Source organism: Periophthalmus magnuspinnatus, chromosome 22, assembly GCF_009829125.3.
Source record: "Periophthalmus magnuspinnatus isolate fPerMag1 chromosome 22, fPerMag1.2.pri, whole genome shotgun sequence".
Lineage (NCBI taxonomy): Eukaryota > Metazoa > Chordata > Actinopteri > Gobiiformes > Gobiidae > Periophthalmus > Periophthalmus magnuspinnatus.
Window position 1 is genome coordinate 17,974,158 of NC_047147.1, and position 14,649 is coordinate 17,988,806.

Here is a 14,649-nt window from a genome sequence, read left to right on the forward strand (position 1 = left end):
CCAAATATCAAGGCTCAGGATTAGACTATTTTATTACTTTTTTAATGTCTACATTGAAATAGAGGATTGGAAAGATATTTAACCTTTTGAAGCTGAAAGCTGATTTTTCAAATCAAAAGCCTAAGAGAAGGCTGCTCACTATCGGTTTGAAGACTTTAGCGGGCTGTTTCTCAGTCATCACTGACTCTTTTCAGACAGTTTAAAAACTCAGATGGAGCTTGGATTTGTGTCTGTCACACTCTCTGTACAGCAGGGCTCTCTTCCTCATGTCCAGTCCATAGACACAGCAGACCCCTCGTGTGTGTGTGTGCTGAGCTGAGAGGCAAAGGAAAAGGCGAGTGCAGTGGCTCACAGACCAGAGCGGGACTCTTTCACCCAGATTCAAAATAATGAATTGCAATTAATTATTTAATGCGCTGACCTGCCAAGCCCTAACTTTCTTATTTGAGTAGAATTTGACCTGATGAATATAGAGTACCTTGTAAAGTATAACAAGCAGAGCTTTGAGCCACATCTGCCTGATGTGTGGCTTCAGAGCCCACAGAGAACAGCGGGGCGGCTGCTGGAAGTAGTGTCTGAGCTGAGGACATGTGCAATACTTCAACACCTGGACCACGAGGGGGAGCAGCTGCTTCCCCAGGCTTATGTTGTAGTCCAACACCTGAGTGAAAAGGACAAGTCAACTCTTTGTAGTCTATATTTTAATACATTTGTAATCAAGAAATAAAAATGTCATAATATCACACATGATTATATTCTTATAATTTAAACTAAACTAAAATTTCAAACTTGATTTTGTTAAGGAATACTTAATACTAATTCAGATACCACTATGATTATAAAAAACACAGATAATTTAATTTAAGTTCAGCAATAAATCATAGTACTTACTTTTATATTACCATGTGGCCTTATATCTGCGTAATCCCTTAATCGTTCTGGTAGATTCCATAGTGGTCCATAGGCGTATGCTAGTCTATATGGTCTTATACTTGTTCTGATACAGCTCAAAATCATTGTAAAGCTAGTCAGTAAAGGTTAATTTCTGTCATGTGAATGTGACTTTTTAGTATTGATACCTGTTCTAATTAGTATCTAGTTTTTATACTAGTTTTAGTAATGATTAGTATCTGATTTTCGATACTCTGACAACCCTTCTTCTAATCATTATATTATGGCACCTACAATCATGATTAATAGTGAAATGGCTGAATCCTGACTTTGCTAATAGTACATTGTTTTACTGTCATACACAGTACCTGTGCAATGCCTGCAATGAAAGCATTGAAACAGGTCGATGTGCGCATCTTCTGAGGGGCGATCATGAAGCAGCCCTCCTGCTGGTCATACCCCAGAAGCACATATAGATGTCGCTTGACGGTGTTGAAGGCTTTGGCACTACCCAGGTCAGCCTCCGCGCTGCTCTGGTCCTTGGCCATGAACTTCATGAGCACCATGATGAGCTGGTGCACTGTCTGGTGGTCGATGCCCGCATCCTCTGGGAGTAGGTCTTTGATGATGCTATCATCTTCAGGAGAGGGACTTTGGCCTAGAAATACAACTTATGTGTCAAGGCTTCACTGGCTATGTTCACATGCACATCAAATCACATCAAATCTGATCATGATCAGATTTCTGGGTATTTAAGATTACTTAAATGACATGTAAACCACAAAATCACCTGTGAGTAATCAGAGGGATCATGATCAGAAACAAATGAAATGATTTTGTTGTTTAAATTTCATTTTAATAGTCTGGTAAATAAAACAAATCTGATAATAATCTGATTTGTGTATGCATATAATTGCAGTCACTGATAGGGCAAGTACTGAGCATAGGCAGGAGAGGGAGCCATAGAGCAGGGCTTCTTAATATGGAACATGCATAGACTGTAGTCTATGAGTACATAGTTGTATCTTTTGAATTTAGGAGAGATAAACAGGAAAAAAATATTCCTTCTTGCTTTATAATTGTAACTGGTAAAAAAGTGTGAGAATCACTACTTCAGAGAGAATCTTCTGTATATCTATTATACCTGTATTTTATTTACCTGGCAGGACATCTATCATATCTCCCAGTGTTGGAGCAGAGAGTTCTTGCCTCGTAAGTCCTAGAGCTAAAACCATAAAGTCACATTTAGAACAATGTTCGGATGGAGCAGGAATGATGTGTCTAGATGCTGATGTATACATGAGCTAAAACTCACATATTAAGATTTTAAACTGAAATAAGAACTCTGAAAACTAATCAGATGATGATGCAAGCTAAAAAGTGGCACCTTGCACAAACTGAAATGTTTTCAATGGAGAAATCAAGACAAATTATGAATTAACAAATGAATCACAGTGACGTTATTAAAGGACCAATATTACACACATTTTTTATCTATGTTATAATGTTGTTTCCTCATCACAAACAAACCTGGAGTTGTGTTTTGTTTCATTCACATATGTTTAACACACAAATCCTACATATTTAAGCTGTGCTCTTCTCCAAAACTGAAAACACTCTGTTCCACCTTGTGATGTCATTAAATGGTAATACAGGAAGCACTCCACTGAGTTTTTAACTCCATACGCATACAGTACACCCTGTAATTGCTAAACTTTGAAGCTACAGCTATTGTTTTAGCCTTATTATTAACGTCTTCACTTCTCTTTTTTCTTATTATTATAGACTTTTTTTTAAGGCAACACTTTAAGGTTATTCTACTGCATTGTAGAGTAACTCAGTTCAGTTGGGGATAAAAAATAGCTGTAACATTAAAACTACCACTTGATGACATCACAAAGTGGAACAGAGCATTTTGAGCTTTGGAGATGTAGATAGCCGCGGGATTACTCAAACAACTGTGAATGAAGCAAAACACAACTCCAGGTATGTTTTTGAGGAGGTAAAAGCACTAAAGCATGGCTAAAAGCGCACATGAGTAAGTTTTGGTAATATAGGACCTTTAAATGAACAGATGTACAAATATAAGTGTACTCACGCAGCCTGTTGCCCAGAGACTCGGGTAGAGAGAAGGCACGCTTGGACTCTGCTGTGTCAGTCTGTGGGGTCCCCTTCACACTGTCTCGCAGAGAGCGCACCCCCTCCTGGCGATTCCGGGCAAAGCGGGCCCTCTTGATCTTCCACATGGCTGCATCGCTCAGATTGGCCACATTGGTCCGCACTGCTGTGATGGCTATTGAAACCAGGTCAAAATGGTTACAGTAATATAAAGAACTGGATGCATTCAAAACATTTTTGAGTTTGATATAATAATTGTCAAAAGTATAGAAAATCAGATACTAATCGAAACTAAAACTAGTATCAAAACTTGATACTCATTTGATCTAATATTGTAAAGAAAAAGTGTTTTTACTATCATCGTGGTCTATTCCTCAGTATTAGGCCTAATTACTATATCAACTAATTGTTAAATATATGTTAGCTTGAACAATAGTTTTTGCAAGTCAGTATGTATCATGTGTACTTTTTCTTTGCATTTTGCACAAGAAAATTGTTGGCTATATGGTAACATTTGAGCTGTAATACTTCTATAACTCATTTATAGAATAGATTATGTGGTATAAATCTGCTCCTGGGTTTTTGTGTCAGTGGCATAAATTAGTTTCAGTATTATCATATATTGTCTATACTTACTTCAGCAATATATCGTACTTCAAAATTTGTTATCGTGACAGGCCTACTTAGTATTGAAATCAACTTTATAATTTCTGTATCATGGCAACACTAATGGGAGTGTAGGGGCCAATATAATCATGTGGGATACTCTGTTTCTGCTCATATGTTAAAGCTTATTTAATAATTGAGCATTGACCTTGTGATGTCATCAAGTGAGTTTTCAAGTTAACAGCTACCTTTTAACTTTCATTCAATAGAGATGGGTAATTCCAGGGCTGAAATCATCCAAATGATTCTAGTGAAGGTACATGGAGTTTAAAAACACAGTGGAGCACTTCCTGTATCACCACATGACATCACAAGTTGGAACAGAGTGTTTTCTGTTTGAGAGAAGAACTCAACCTAAATATGCAGGGTTTGCGTGTTAAACATGTGTGAATGAAACAAAACACAACTACCGGTATGTTTCTGATGAGGAAACAAGATAACATAGATCAGAAAATAGTGTAATATGGGTCCTTTAACAGAAAAATTTTACCATAGAATTCTCAGCCACTATCATCCAACTCAATTTTAAACAATGGTAAGGTGAGAAAGTTCTGACATAGTGAGAATCCAACCTATTGTTCAGAATACAATGACAGTATGAGCAGATGCAGACGTACTGGTAGGAAAGGGGAACTCCTTGTTGCAGTCCAAGTGTAGCTGTGCCTCCAGAGACAGGGTTTCAAAGCGGTTGACAAAGAACTCCCAGCTCAGAGCGGGAATGTCTTTTTTCAGGAAGTGTAGCAGCAGCAGCTTGCTCAGGATAATGGGTCGGTCTCTCACAACAGTGTCAAACTGGAAATCCATGCAGAGGCACAAGCCCTGAAGAAATAAATATATGGTAGAGGGAAATTAAGAATACGAGTTATATTACAATGTTTTTTTGCTAGTAAACATTTTTTGTATTAGCTGTATGAGCTGCTGTGGAGTAATTTTGCTTGTGGATCAATAGGATGCAAATCAGACTTGTCCTGTTTTGATCGCAGTTTAATTCTGATATAGACTTGGTTTGGTCCTGGTTTAATCCCGGTCTAGTCCCAGTTTTGAACCTAAAAAGCCTAAACAAAAGCTGGAACATAATACAAATTTCTATAAATACACTCTCTCTCCCCTCCTTTCATCCATTCCAGCTAATGACTCTTAACTATCTTCTGTCCCTATCTAGCAGCAGAACCATTACCCTTTTCAGCCTCTCCATCTCTTCTTCTTTACCCACACTTTTGCCTTATTCCTTTGGAGATATTTTCCCTAACAAATCCACCATTCTCTCCTGGTTTAAAGTCCTCTAACCCACATAATCCGCCTAATGTATCTATTAGTATGCATGGAATATGTTGCAGAAAGACTGGAACTTGAAAGAGTTGATTTCCTTGAATGCTTTTAAATCTAAACTGAGAGGTCTCGAGGCTGACTCCATAACATGCACTTGTTTCTCATAATCTGTTTGTCTTTTTCTGTTGTCTTGTCTCTTTGTAATTAAGCAATTGTGTTTTTTATTTGCTGCTGCCACTTGGCCAGGACTCCCTTGAAAAAGACGTTTTTAATCTCAATGGGACTTTCCTGGTTAAATAAAGGTTAAATAAAATAAAATAAAAATTAAATAAGGGTTGTTAAAAGTATTGAAAATCAGATATTAATCAATCCTAAAACTTGTACAAAAACTAGATACTCTTTTGAGCAGGTAGAAAAAGTCACATTCACAGGACAAAAATGAACCTTTCCCAAATAGCTTTAGAATGATCTTGAGCTGTATCAGAACAAGTACCACTAAGGCTTGTACACACCCTTGGACCACTATGGCAAGTCTATTCCGTAGTATCAAAACTGAGTTTGAAATTTTAGCATCATGACAGCCATTTCTATTTCTGTTGAAGATAGTTATGTTTGTAGTATTTGGACCTGTAGAGCTGGCCTCTTGATAGTATCCAGGAGGAGTCGGGCTCGAGTGGCTACAGAGGGGTTGACGTCCTCGACTGATGCCAGGAAACAGCAGAATGCGTGAGCCAGAGAATACTTGAGCAGATGGTTCTTAGTGACGGCACCAATGTCCAGGAAGCGACACAGCACTGCCACCTTCTCCACTGGAAAAGGAAAGGACAGGAAAAGTAATTATGAGCAACAACATCAACATCAAAAGGTACCTAAATATTTGTCAGAGGAACTGCTGGAGCCAGATTTAGAAATTAACGGTCAGATAAAACAGTTAAAGCGGACGTGGCTCTTTGTTGTGATGACGTTTAGGTGACATCAGCTCCCATTGTGCATCTTTTCTTTTTATTTTAGATCAATACTGCAATTTAAAATGTTCAAATTATAACATAACGATCCACGGGTGTCATAGATTATATAACTATATATCAGACACAAGCACAACATTTCTGCTTTGAATACAGAATTCAGATGCATATTTTAGTGTCTGCTTTGTTCCTTAAATAGTATGATCTGTTTGAGCTTGAAGTAGCATAATGACATGTAAACATATAAGTCAAAAGTTCTTTATATCTAATTATAGATTCTCTATTCTTGAATACCTAAGGGTTAGTAAATAATAGATGCAAAGTATCTCCTGGGTTGGCCACTAGGTGTCAGTGTAAGAGTTTAGTTTTTTAGCTAGGTCAGAAAATCAAAGCCTTCCCAACATTTTCTGTCATAAATAGAATGGAAAACATTTTACCAATACATATTTTCAGAGGCCACCTATGCTATATTTATTTGGTGTTGTTTCATAACTGCTTTATGTCTGGCACTTAAGATCTGAAAATGTTGCACCAACACTATATTCTTAAGGCTATTTAGCGTTGACCATTCAAATACAATTTGTCAGTCATATTCCTTGGTTTCAGATGACATTACAACCTTCGACAGGGTCATCTTGTAACATTCTATAGATCAGTAATATTTTAGGGGGGGCAGCTAAAATTAATTTTAGATTCCAAGATTTTTGTTGTAATGTAGCAAGTTGATGAGTGTCGTCACTAATTGAAATGATCAGGTTCAACATTTGTGAATTTACTTTTTGGATATTTGTTGTAAAATATAATGCAATAAATAGTCAAAACTGGGGGTCCATCTGACTGTCACCTCATCACATTCTAGGATCTGAAAACCACCAATACCAATTGTTGGTAACCATGGTAATAAATTAGTGGTGGAAAGAGAACTAAAAATATGTACTCAAGTAAAAGTACAGTTACATGGCTAAAATGTAGGCTACTCAACTATAAGTACAAGTACTACTTCCAAAATTGAAAAGTAAAAAATGCGCATATTAAACACCACCTATACTATTACTATTTACATTTTAACACATTTTAGCAGCATGCTAGATCCCTATTTTGTATAAATTGAACAGTTTAAAGTTGAATTTAGGTTCAAACCACAAGCCGTAGATATCAATCATTTAGAACAGAAATCACACTGTACAAGATAAATTATGATAAATGTAAGTACCGGTAAAAAAAAAATAATAATACTACTACTAGCAGATGTGAGTCTATATTTTGTATTTCCTCACCTGCTTCAAATCTGATCTTCCAGTCTTGGTGGTTAAAGTTGGTGTTGATGAGCTTCCAGAAGATGTCTGCCCCGTGGGACAGAGACAGGGCATGCAGGAGCTGAGGCACTGCCAGAGAAGCCAACTGGCAAAACTCTGACTTCAACATGGACCATAGGCTAAAAGAAAGAGTCACATATTTTTGAATAAACTATATATTTGATGTTATAGGGGGATATCAGGTTGTTGATACAGACCAAGGGATGAGCATCTTCTCCTGGATATAGGCTAAGAACTGTGGGTGATCTTTCCGCGCCAGGTACAGGCACTCTCCATGAAGACACAGGATCTTCAGGCAGTTTAGCATGTTAAACAGAATGTCTGGCTCCTCAAATTTGGACATTTCCTAAGCACATTAAGAAACCAGTATAAACTATCATGTAAAAGACCTGGGACAGAGACTGGGGCAGTTAAAAAAATATGTAATATGTATCAAGAAATTCAACCGATATTGATATTAGCAACCAGTATATATTGTCCTTGCAAATCCATTGTATTTTTAATCAAATAAACTACCTGGAGAACAGTGTAAATAAGCTTCAAGGACACTGGAAGTTGCTGATAGGAGAACTTCATATCTGAATTGTTTCTCAATGCTAAAAAAATGACAAAAAACAACATATTGAAAATACTTCAAATGTAAACAAGTATTAATAGTAGTAGGAGTCATTCATACGTGGATTATCAGGAGACTGGCTGCTGGGGTTGTCAGCGTTTGTGCCATTGGGGTTTTCTCCTTCCTCATTCTCCTCGGTCTCTGTCCCCAGGGAGAAGTCTGGAGGTTGAGGCAGGATCAAGGTCTCCTCCAGGCTGTCTGTGGGCTCCTGGAAGAAAGCAGACAAGAACTGATCCTGTGTTTATTTTACACAGCGACATGGTTTTTGGATATTATTTACAAAGAAGAAATATGCGTTTTCTCAATTACAGAAAAAACATAATCTCAGTTTTTAGGATCACAGATGAAGTCCTATGTATATGCAATTATTAAAGAGGAGGTATGCTGTGTACCATGTTAGAACATTGTTCTCTTATCAAAAACAGTGGTTTTCTAAATTATTTGTGCATATTTGAGTGGTGTTGTTTCTGACTGATGTATTCCACTGTATATTAGAAGAGTGACTTTGCTTTTGTGGGAAAGAACAAGCGCCCATATAACTCAGAAGGATTACACCATTTCAGAAGAATAACTAAAACAGTGGTTCTTAACCTGGGTTCGATCGAACCCTAGGGGTTCGGTGAGTCAGCCTCAGGGATTCGGCGCAGGTCAAGACACGAATGATTAGAGGACTGCGAGTGTCTTCAGACGTTGGCCCAATTCAACAAATGCACCCTTTGATGTGCTGTGAAAATGACATGAGAGTGGCACTTGCCAAGGTGAAGCCACATGTTTCTGTCTCTCAAACACAACAGCAGAAGTCACACTGATTTGCAGTAAATATTCATTAGCGCAGGGGTCGGCAACCCGCGGCAGCTCTTTCTTCCTTATACTGCGGCTCTGGCTTGGGAAAATTAATTTCAAGTATTTAATTGAAGTGTATTTTATTTGTGTTAGTTCTTTTTATTGTAGTTTAAATTTGAAGATTATTGTGATCTTGAAATATTAAAATACAATATTTTTCGTTGATCAAAATAAGCGTCACACTTGTGGAACAATGTTAAAAACAAACACCGCTCACACCTCACAGACACAGCTCACAGTCCTGCGTAAAGACACAGCTCTGATTTTTAGACGTTGTGCGCACAGGGGTCAGGCGCAGGAGGATGTAACTGTCGCCCGTCCCTCGTGACGCGCAAATAAGCTTGTCCGTAGATGTATAATGAAAATCCTGAGAGCAAATCGCCACAGAAATCTATTTCATGTAGTGACAAGTATATTATATCTGTGATAGATCTGCTCTTGTCTCCGTGATGACGTTTCACGTATAACACATCAGACACGTCGCTCAAAAGTAGAGCCACAAGCGAGTGAAAATGAGCCAAAACAAAAGTCTTTGGAGAGCTTTTTAACAAAGGAGAAAAGGCTAACTGAGGAGCCAAAAGAGGAGCCTACGACCTCCAAGAAAAAGGAAGCTAAATTTAACAGACAACACCAGGAGTCCTACGTAAAATATGGGTTTGTTGCTACAGGTGACTCTCGCGTGCAGAGTCCACTCTGCATAATATGCGGGAAAAGCAAATGAGGCAATGAAACCTTCAAAACTGCTTTGGCACATGGAGACTAAGCACCTGGGATTAAAATATAAGCCTTTAGAGTTTTTTTTTAAAAGAACCTGCGGAGCAGACTAGACATAATCACACTGTGGGTGTCATTGTCTCTCATCACTCCTCGATGGGACCAACTCATCCCAAAGACACAAGTGCAGGGCTCCCTCTGATGCAGCGGTTTGGTGAGTTGTATTTTTTATGCACTTAACATATTTTTGCCATATTTATCTGCCACGTGTCGAAGGCTTGTACGTGAAAATAAAACTACATTATTCCGTTACATTATTATTATAATTATATACAATGTTATCTTCATTTTAGATGTCAAAAAGTATTTGCAGCTCCCAGTGTTTTATTTTCCATGGAAAGTGGGTCCAAATGGTTCTTTGCGAGTGAAAGGTTGCCAACCCTGTAGGGTGATTGAAATTAGGTGAAAGGTACTGTTAAAATGTTAAAAAATAATAAATAGCACAAATACAATAAGTTCATTATTGAAATACATAAGGTTAAAAATTTTAATAATTTCAGTGTTCTGTATTAAAAAAGGTCATGTCTTTGTAAAAAGGTATGTATGTAATTTGTTGTGAGTTCAGGCATTGTATTGGTTTTATTCTTTGAACACAGTGATGTTAATGCACAATTCATTTTGTGCACCAGTAAAACATACATATGTCTTGAATTTGAAAAAAAATAAATAAATAAATAAAAAAAAATACATACATACATATATACATAAACATATACCGTAAATTTCGGACTACAGAGCGCACCTGATTAAAAGCCGCACCAGCTAAATTTGAAGAGAAAATCAATTTTGTACATATATAAGCCGCACCTGAATAAAAGCCGCAGGTTTTCATATTGTAACATGAGATATTTACACAGAAAGACGGTGCACTGACACGCTTTTTTTAAAACTGTGCCTGAAAATTGGAACCAACACGACAACAACACGGGATGAACACATCTGCAGGTTTAGAAAATAAAACTGCACCAAAACGGAAAATCTGCTTTTATTTCCTCTGAAAACTTTTGTCGTCTTTTACATTGACCAAGTTGGATTCATTGATGTCGAGCTTACGTGCAGTGGCTCTATTTCAGGAGTCTGCAACCCGCGGCTCCGGAGCCGTATGCGCCTCTTTCAGCCTTATACTGCGGCTCTGCGTGGCTGAAGTGTATTTTATTTGTGTTAGCTCTTTTTTGTTGTAGTTTAAATTGGAAGATTATTATGATCTTAAAATAAAATTATATTTTCTTATTTTTCGTTGCTCAAAATAAGCGTTACACTCGCGGAACAATGTTCAAAACAAACACCGCTCACGTCTCACGTCTCACAGACACAGACACTGACACAGTCCTGCGTAAAGAGCCCTGATTTTCAGACGTTGTGCGCACAGGGGTCAGGAGCAACTTTGGCCCGTCCCTAATGACACACTAATAAGCTCGTCCATAGATGTATCATGAAAATCCTGCTGGAAATCGCCACAGAAATCTATTTGATGTAGTAGCAAGTTTATTATCTGCTCTTGTCTCCGCGGTGACGTATCACGTATAACACATCAGACACGACGCACAAAAGTAGAGCCACAAGAGTGAAAATGAGCCAAAACAAAAGTCTTTGGAGAGCTTTTAACAAAGGGGAAAAGGACAACTGAGGAGCCAGAAGAGGAGACTACGACCTCCAAGAAAAAGAAAGATAAATTTAACAGACAATGCCTACTTAAAACCTGGGTTTGTCGCTGCAGGTGACTCACGCACAGAGTCCGCTCTGCGTAACATACGGGAAAAGCAAATAAGGCAATGAAACCTTCAAAACTGCTTTGGCACATGGAGAATAAGCACCTGGGATTAAACGATACGCCTTTAGAGTTTTTTAAAGAAACTGCGGAGCAGAGTAGACATAATCACATAATCAGCGCAGGGCTCCCTCTGATGCAGCGGTTTGGTGAGTTGTATTTTTTTAATGCACTTAAGTTGTTTTTGCCATATTTATCTGCCACGTGTAGAAGGCTTGTCCGTGAAAATAAAACCCAGGGGCCGTTATCCAGTAAAAAATCCATAAATAAGCCGCACTGCTGTACAAGCCGCAGGGTTCAAAGCGTGGAAAAAAAGTAGCGGCTTATAATCCGAAATTTACGGTATATATATATATATATATATATATATATATATATATATATATATATATATATATATATATATATATATATATATTTTTTTTTTTTTTTTTTTTTTTTTTTTTTTTTTTTTTTTTTCTTCGGTGAATGTGCATATGAAACCGGTGGGGTTCAGTACCTCCAACAAGGTTAAGAACCACTGAACTAAAATCACAATTTCAGTTAAAGAGTTGACTAATTGCATAGCTATACCTAATTGCAAATTTTCTGCTTTAATTTAGGTACAATATGAAAACTGTATGATAAAAGTCCCTATTGCAGTCTTTTACTGTTCTAAAACCAGACTGTATGAAACTTGATGCAGTATACTCCATGCTGGGCCTCACCACCACGCGTATCTCCTCTCGGGGGGTCAGCCTCTCCAGGAGCTCACAGCCCAGCTGGTAACACAGGATGCTGGATTGGCACAGGCTGCACTCCAGGGCCTTCTCATCCTTCTGGCAGGTGTGGGAGCCGCCCCACGGGGCCTGGAAGACGTTGTTGATGATGCCCACGATATCCTTCCCCAGGCTGCTGTCTAGACCCAGCATCACACCGTCGTCCTGGAGCTCCATCTGGGACAGCAGGGGACATGGGCATAACGAACGGGGGCACACAAAATAGAACACAGCACACAATGCTTACAAGAATGTCAGGCCAAAGGATTATGTAAAACAGTTTCCCTAACGTCACATAAAAAAAATATAAAACTAGTTGGCCAATATCTGTATTCAAGAAACAAAAGCTTGTGAAATAACTGGGGATAAGACAAGATTTTATGCCACAAGATTGTACAAACATGTGGAAAGTTCTCTCATATTTTTCCCTGTTACATTTGACAAGAACAAAAACAGTTAACACTTGAGTTATGTTTCTTTACCAGCCACTTAGCCACTTTGCAGATGATGTTACAACAAACTGGCACATGGCATTCTACATTTAAACACTCAGTAAAACTAGAAACTGTGTATGAAAAATAAGCTAATGTTACAGAAATAAGGAGGTTGTTTTGACAGAGGAGGACACAGCAGCTTTGCTTTAGTGTTTGTCTAAGGGGGTATCCCATTTGTGATGTGATGTCACAATCTGTTTTTAGCAACTGTGGAAAACACTATTGTGTCACTAGGGTATCCCCAAAATACACCAATATTAGATGTCACACCCTTTTAAGGGCAGAGATGGGTAGTGTCCAAACTTTGTACTTTAGTAAGAGTAGTGTTACTAATAATATGTAATTAGTAACATGATTACTCAATTAGAAGTACAGGTGTCATAAAGCTATTAGTAAAAGTGCAGTTTCTACAAAAAATGTATCTGAACACTACCCTCCTCTGTTTAAGAGCAGATGAATACCAGCGCACCCACCTGCTTCAAGATGAGGTCGAACATGAGAATGAAGCAGCCCAGGTTCATATCGTCATCGTCACAGTCCAGATCCAGGGCGCAGTTGGCAGTGGCGTGCCCCAGATTTTTGAAGGGGCTACAGCGCAGGGGGCTCCTGAACGGACTCCTGAAAGGACTGGGGAATGGGCTTAGTGTGTTATGTTGCCCGCGGCGCCCTGGATCAGACACCACACTCACCTACAAACAAATAAAATGATGCGCTAGAAAATCTCATGGAGCACAGAGGTTAAAGTGCATATTCCAGGTTTTCAGTTTCTAATTATTACATTATTTGGTGGGATAATGGTTGTTTTTACATCAGTCAAGTGGCAATTTGTGAAGAAAAGTCTTAGAAAAAAAAGAAAATCAGGAAATAGCATGGAGTTCTAAAAAGGGTCCGATTCGGGAACCACAGGATCTCATCTCTGCTGTTTGATGATGCCAAGACCTGCAGCAGGCACTGGGGTGCAGCTGAGTGTGAAGCAGCTGGGATGAGAATCAGCTCCTCCAAATCCGAGGACATGGTTCTCGGCCGGAAAAAGGTGGTTTGCCCTCTCCAGGTGGGTGGTGAGTCCTTGCCTCAAGTGTAGGAGTTCAAGTATCTCGGGATCTTGTTCACGAGTGAAGGAAGGATGGAGTGTAAGATTGACAGGCAGATCGGTATCTGCAGTGATGCGGACTGTTGTGGTGAAGAAGGAGCTGAGCCGAAAGGCAAAGTGCTCAATTTACCAGTCAATCTACATTCCTACCCTCACCTAAGGTCATGAGCTCTGGGTAATGACCGAAAGGACAAGGTCGCGGATACAAGCAGCCGAAATGTGCTTTCTCTACAGGGGGGCCTTAGAGATAGGGTGAGGAGCTTGGTCACACAATAGGAGCTCGGAGTGGAGCCGCTGCTCCTCCACGCCGAGAGGAGCCAGCTGAGGTGGCTCGGATATTTGTTCAGGTTGCCTCCTGGACGTCTCCCTAGGGGGTGTTCCGGGCATGTCCCATCAGGAGGAGGCGCTGAGGAAGACCCAGGACACACCGGAGAGACTATGTCTCTCTCCTGGCCTGGAAACGCCTTGGGGTCCCACCTGAGGAGCTGGAGGACGTGTCTGGGTTGAGGGAGTCTGGGAGTCCCTGGTTAGACTGCTGCCCCCACGACCCTCCCATGGATAAGTGGAAGAAAATGGATGGGTGGAGGCTTGTGGGCTGAGGTTTGGATAGGATCATACTGCTAACCATAAGAGGGTTCGAATAGGTGCAGGGAGATCGCTAGATTACTCAATGATGCATGGATGACATATAAAACCACTTCACGCATGTTTTTGACAGACTCCAAAAAGTCAATTTTGCCATATAACCCACTCCTATTATGTAGCTACAGCTGCCCTGGGGATGAAAGTGTGGCTGCCAATCACCACCATCAGCCCCTCCGTCCAAAACCAGTCACTTACACAGTGATAGTGATTAAACACACACCAGATAGGCAGAAACTCCCTCAACCTCAGCTTAGGGCGATAGGCATGTTAGAATGTTATGAATGTCAAGAGCATGTCCTGTTTTGGCAGTTATCTTATTTTAAAAAAGGCATATGAGCGCAGAGTTGCTTTATTTTCAATAATAAAGCTACATTACAGTCAAGTTCAATTAATCCCCTTAAAAGAGCTATTTTTAGACACTGCCAGTTACCATAGC

General features: G+C 39.3%; 1 protein-coding gene across 1 annotated transcript in view; it reads right to left on the reverse strand.

Moving 5' to 3' along the window:
- Nucleotides 1-14,649, reverse strand: part of LOC117390458 (protein unc-79 homolog) — a 59,150-nt gene that overhangs the window by 22,402 nt on the left and 22,099 nt on the right. Inside the window, exons 18-29 of the mRNA XM_033988200.2 lie at nucleotides 12,952-13,167; nucleotides 11,934-12,161; nucleotides 7,902-8,049; nucleotides 7,742-7,821; nucleotides 7,423-7,571; nucleotides 7,187-7,344; nucleotides 5,572-5,753; nucleotides 4,293-4,494; nucleotides 2,990-3,184; nucleotides 2,051-2,116; nucleotides 1,260-1,549; nucleotides 479-661 (exon numbers count right to left, since the gene is read on the reverse strand). Coding sequence (XP_033844091.1) covers nucleotides 479-661; nucleotides 1,260-1,549; nucleotides 2,051-2,116; nucleotides 2,990-3,184; nucleotides 4,293-4,494; nucleotides 5,572-5,753; nucleotides 7,187-7,344; nucleotides 7,423-7,571; nucleotides 7,742-7,821; nucleotides 7,902-8,049; nucleotides 11,934-12,161; nucleotides 12,952-13,167 — 2,097 coding nt within the window. The remainder of the gene's footprint in view (nucleotides 1-478; nucleotides 662-1,259; nucleotides 1,550-2,050; nucleotides 2,117-2,989; nucleotides 3,185-4,292; nucleotides 4,495-5,571; nucleotides 5,754-7,186; nucleotides 7,345-7,422; nucleotides 7,572-7,741; nucleotides 7,822-7,901; nucleotides 8,050-11,933; nucleotides 12,162-12,951; nucleotides 13,168-14,649) is intronic.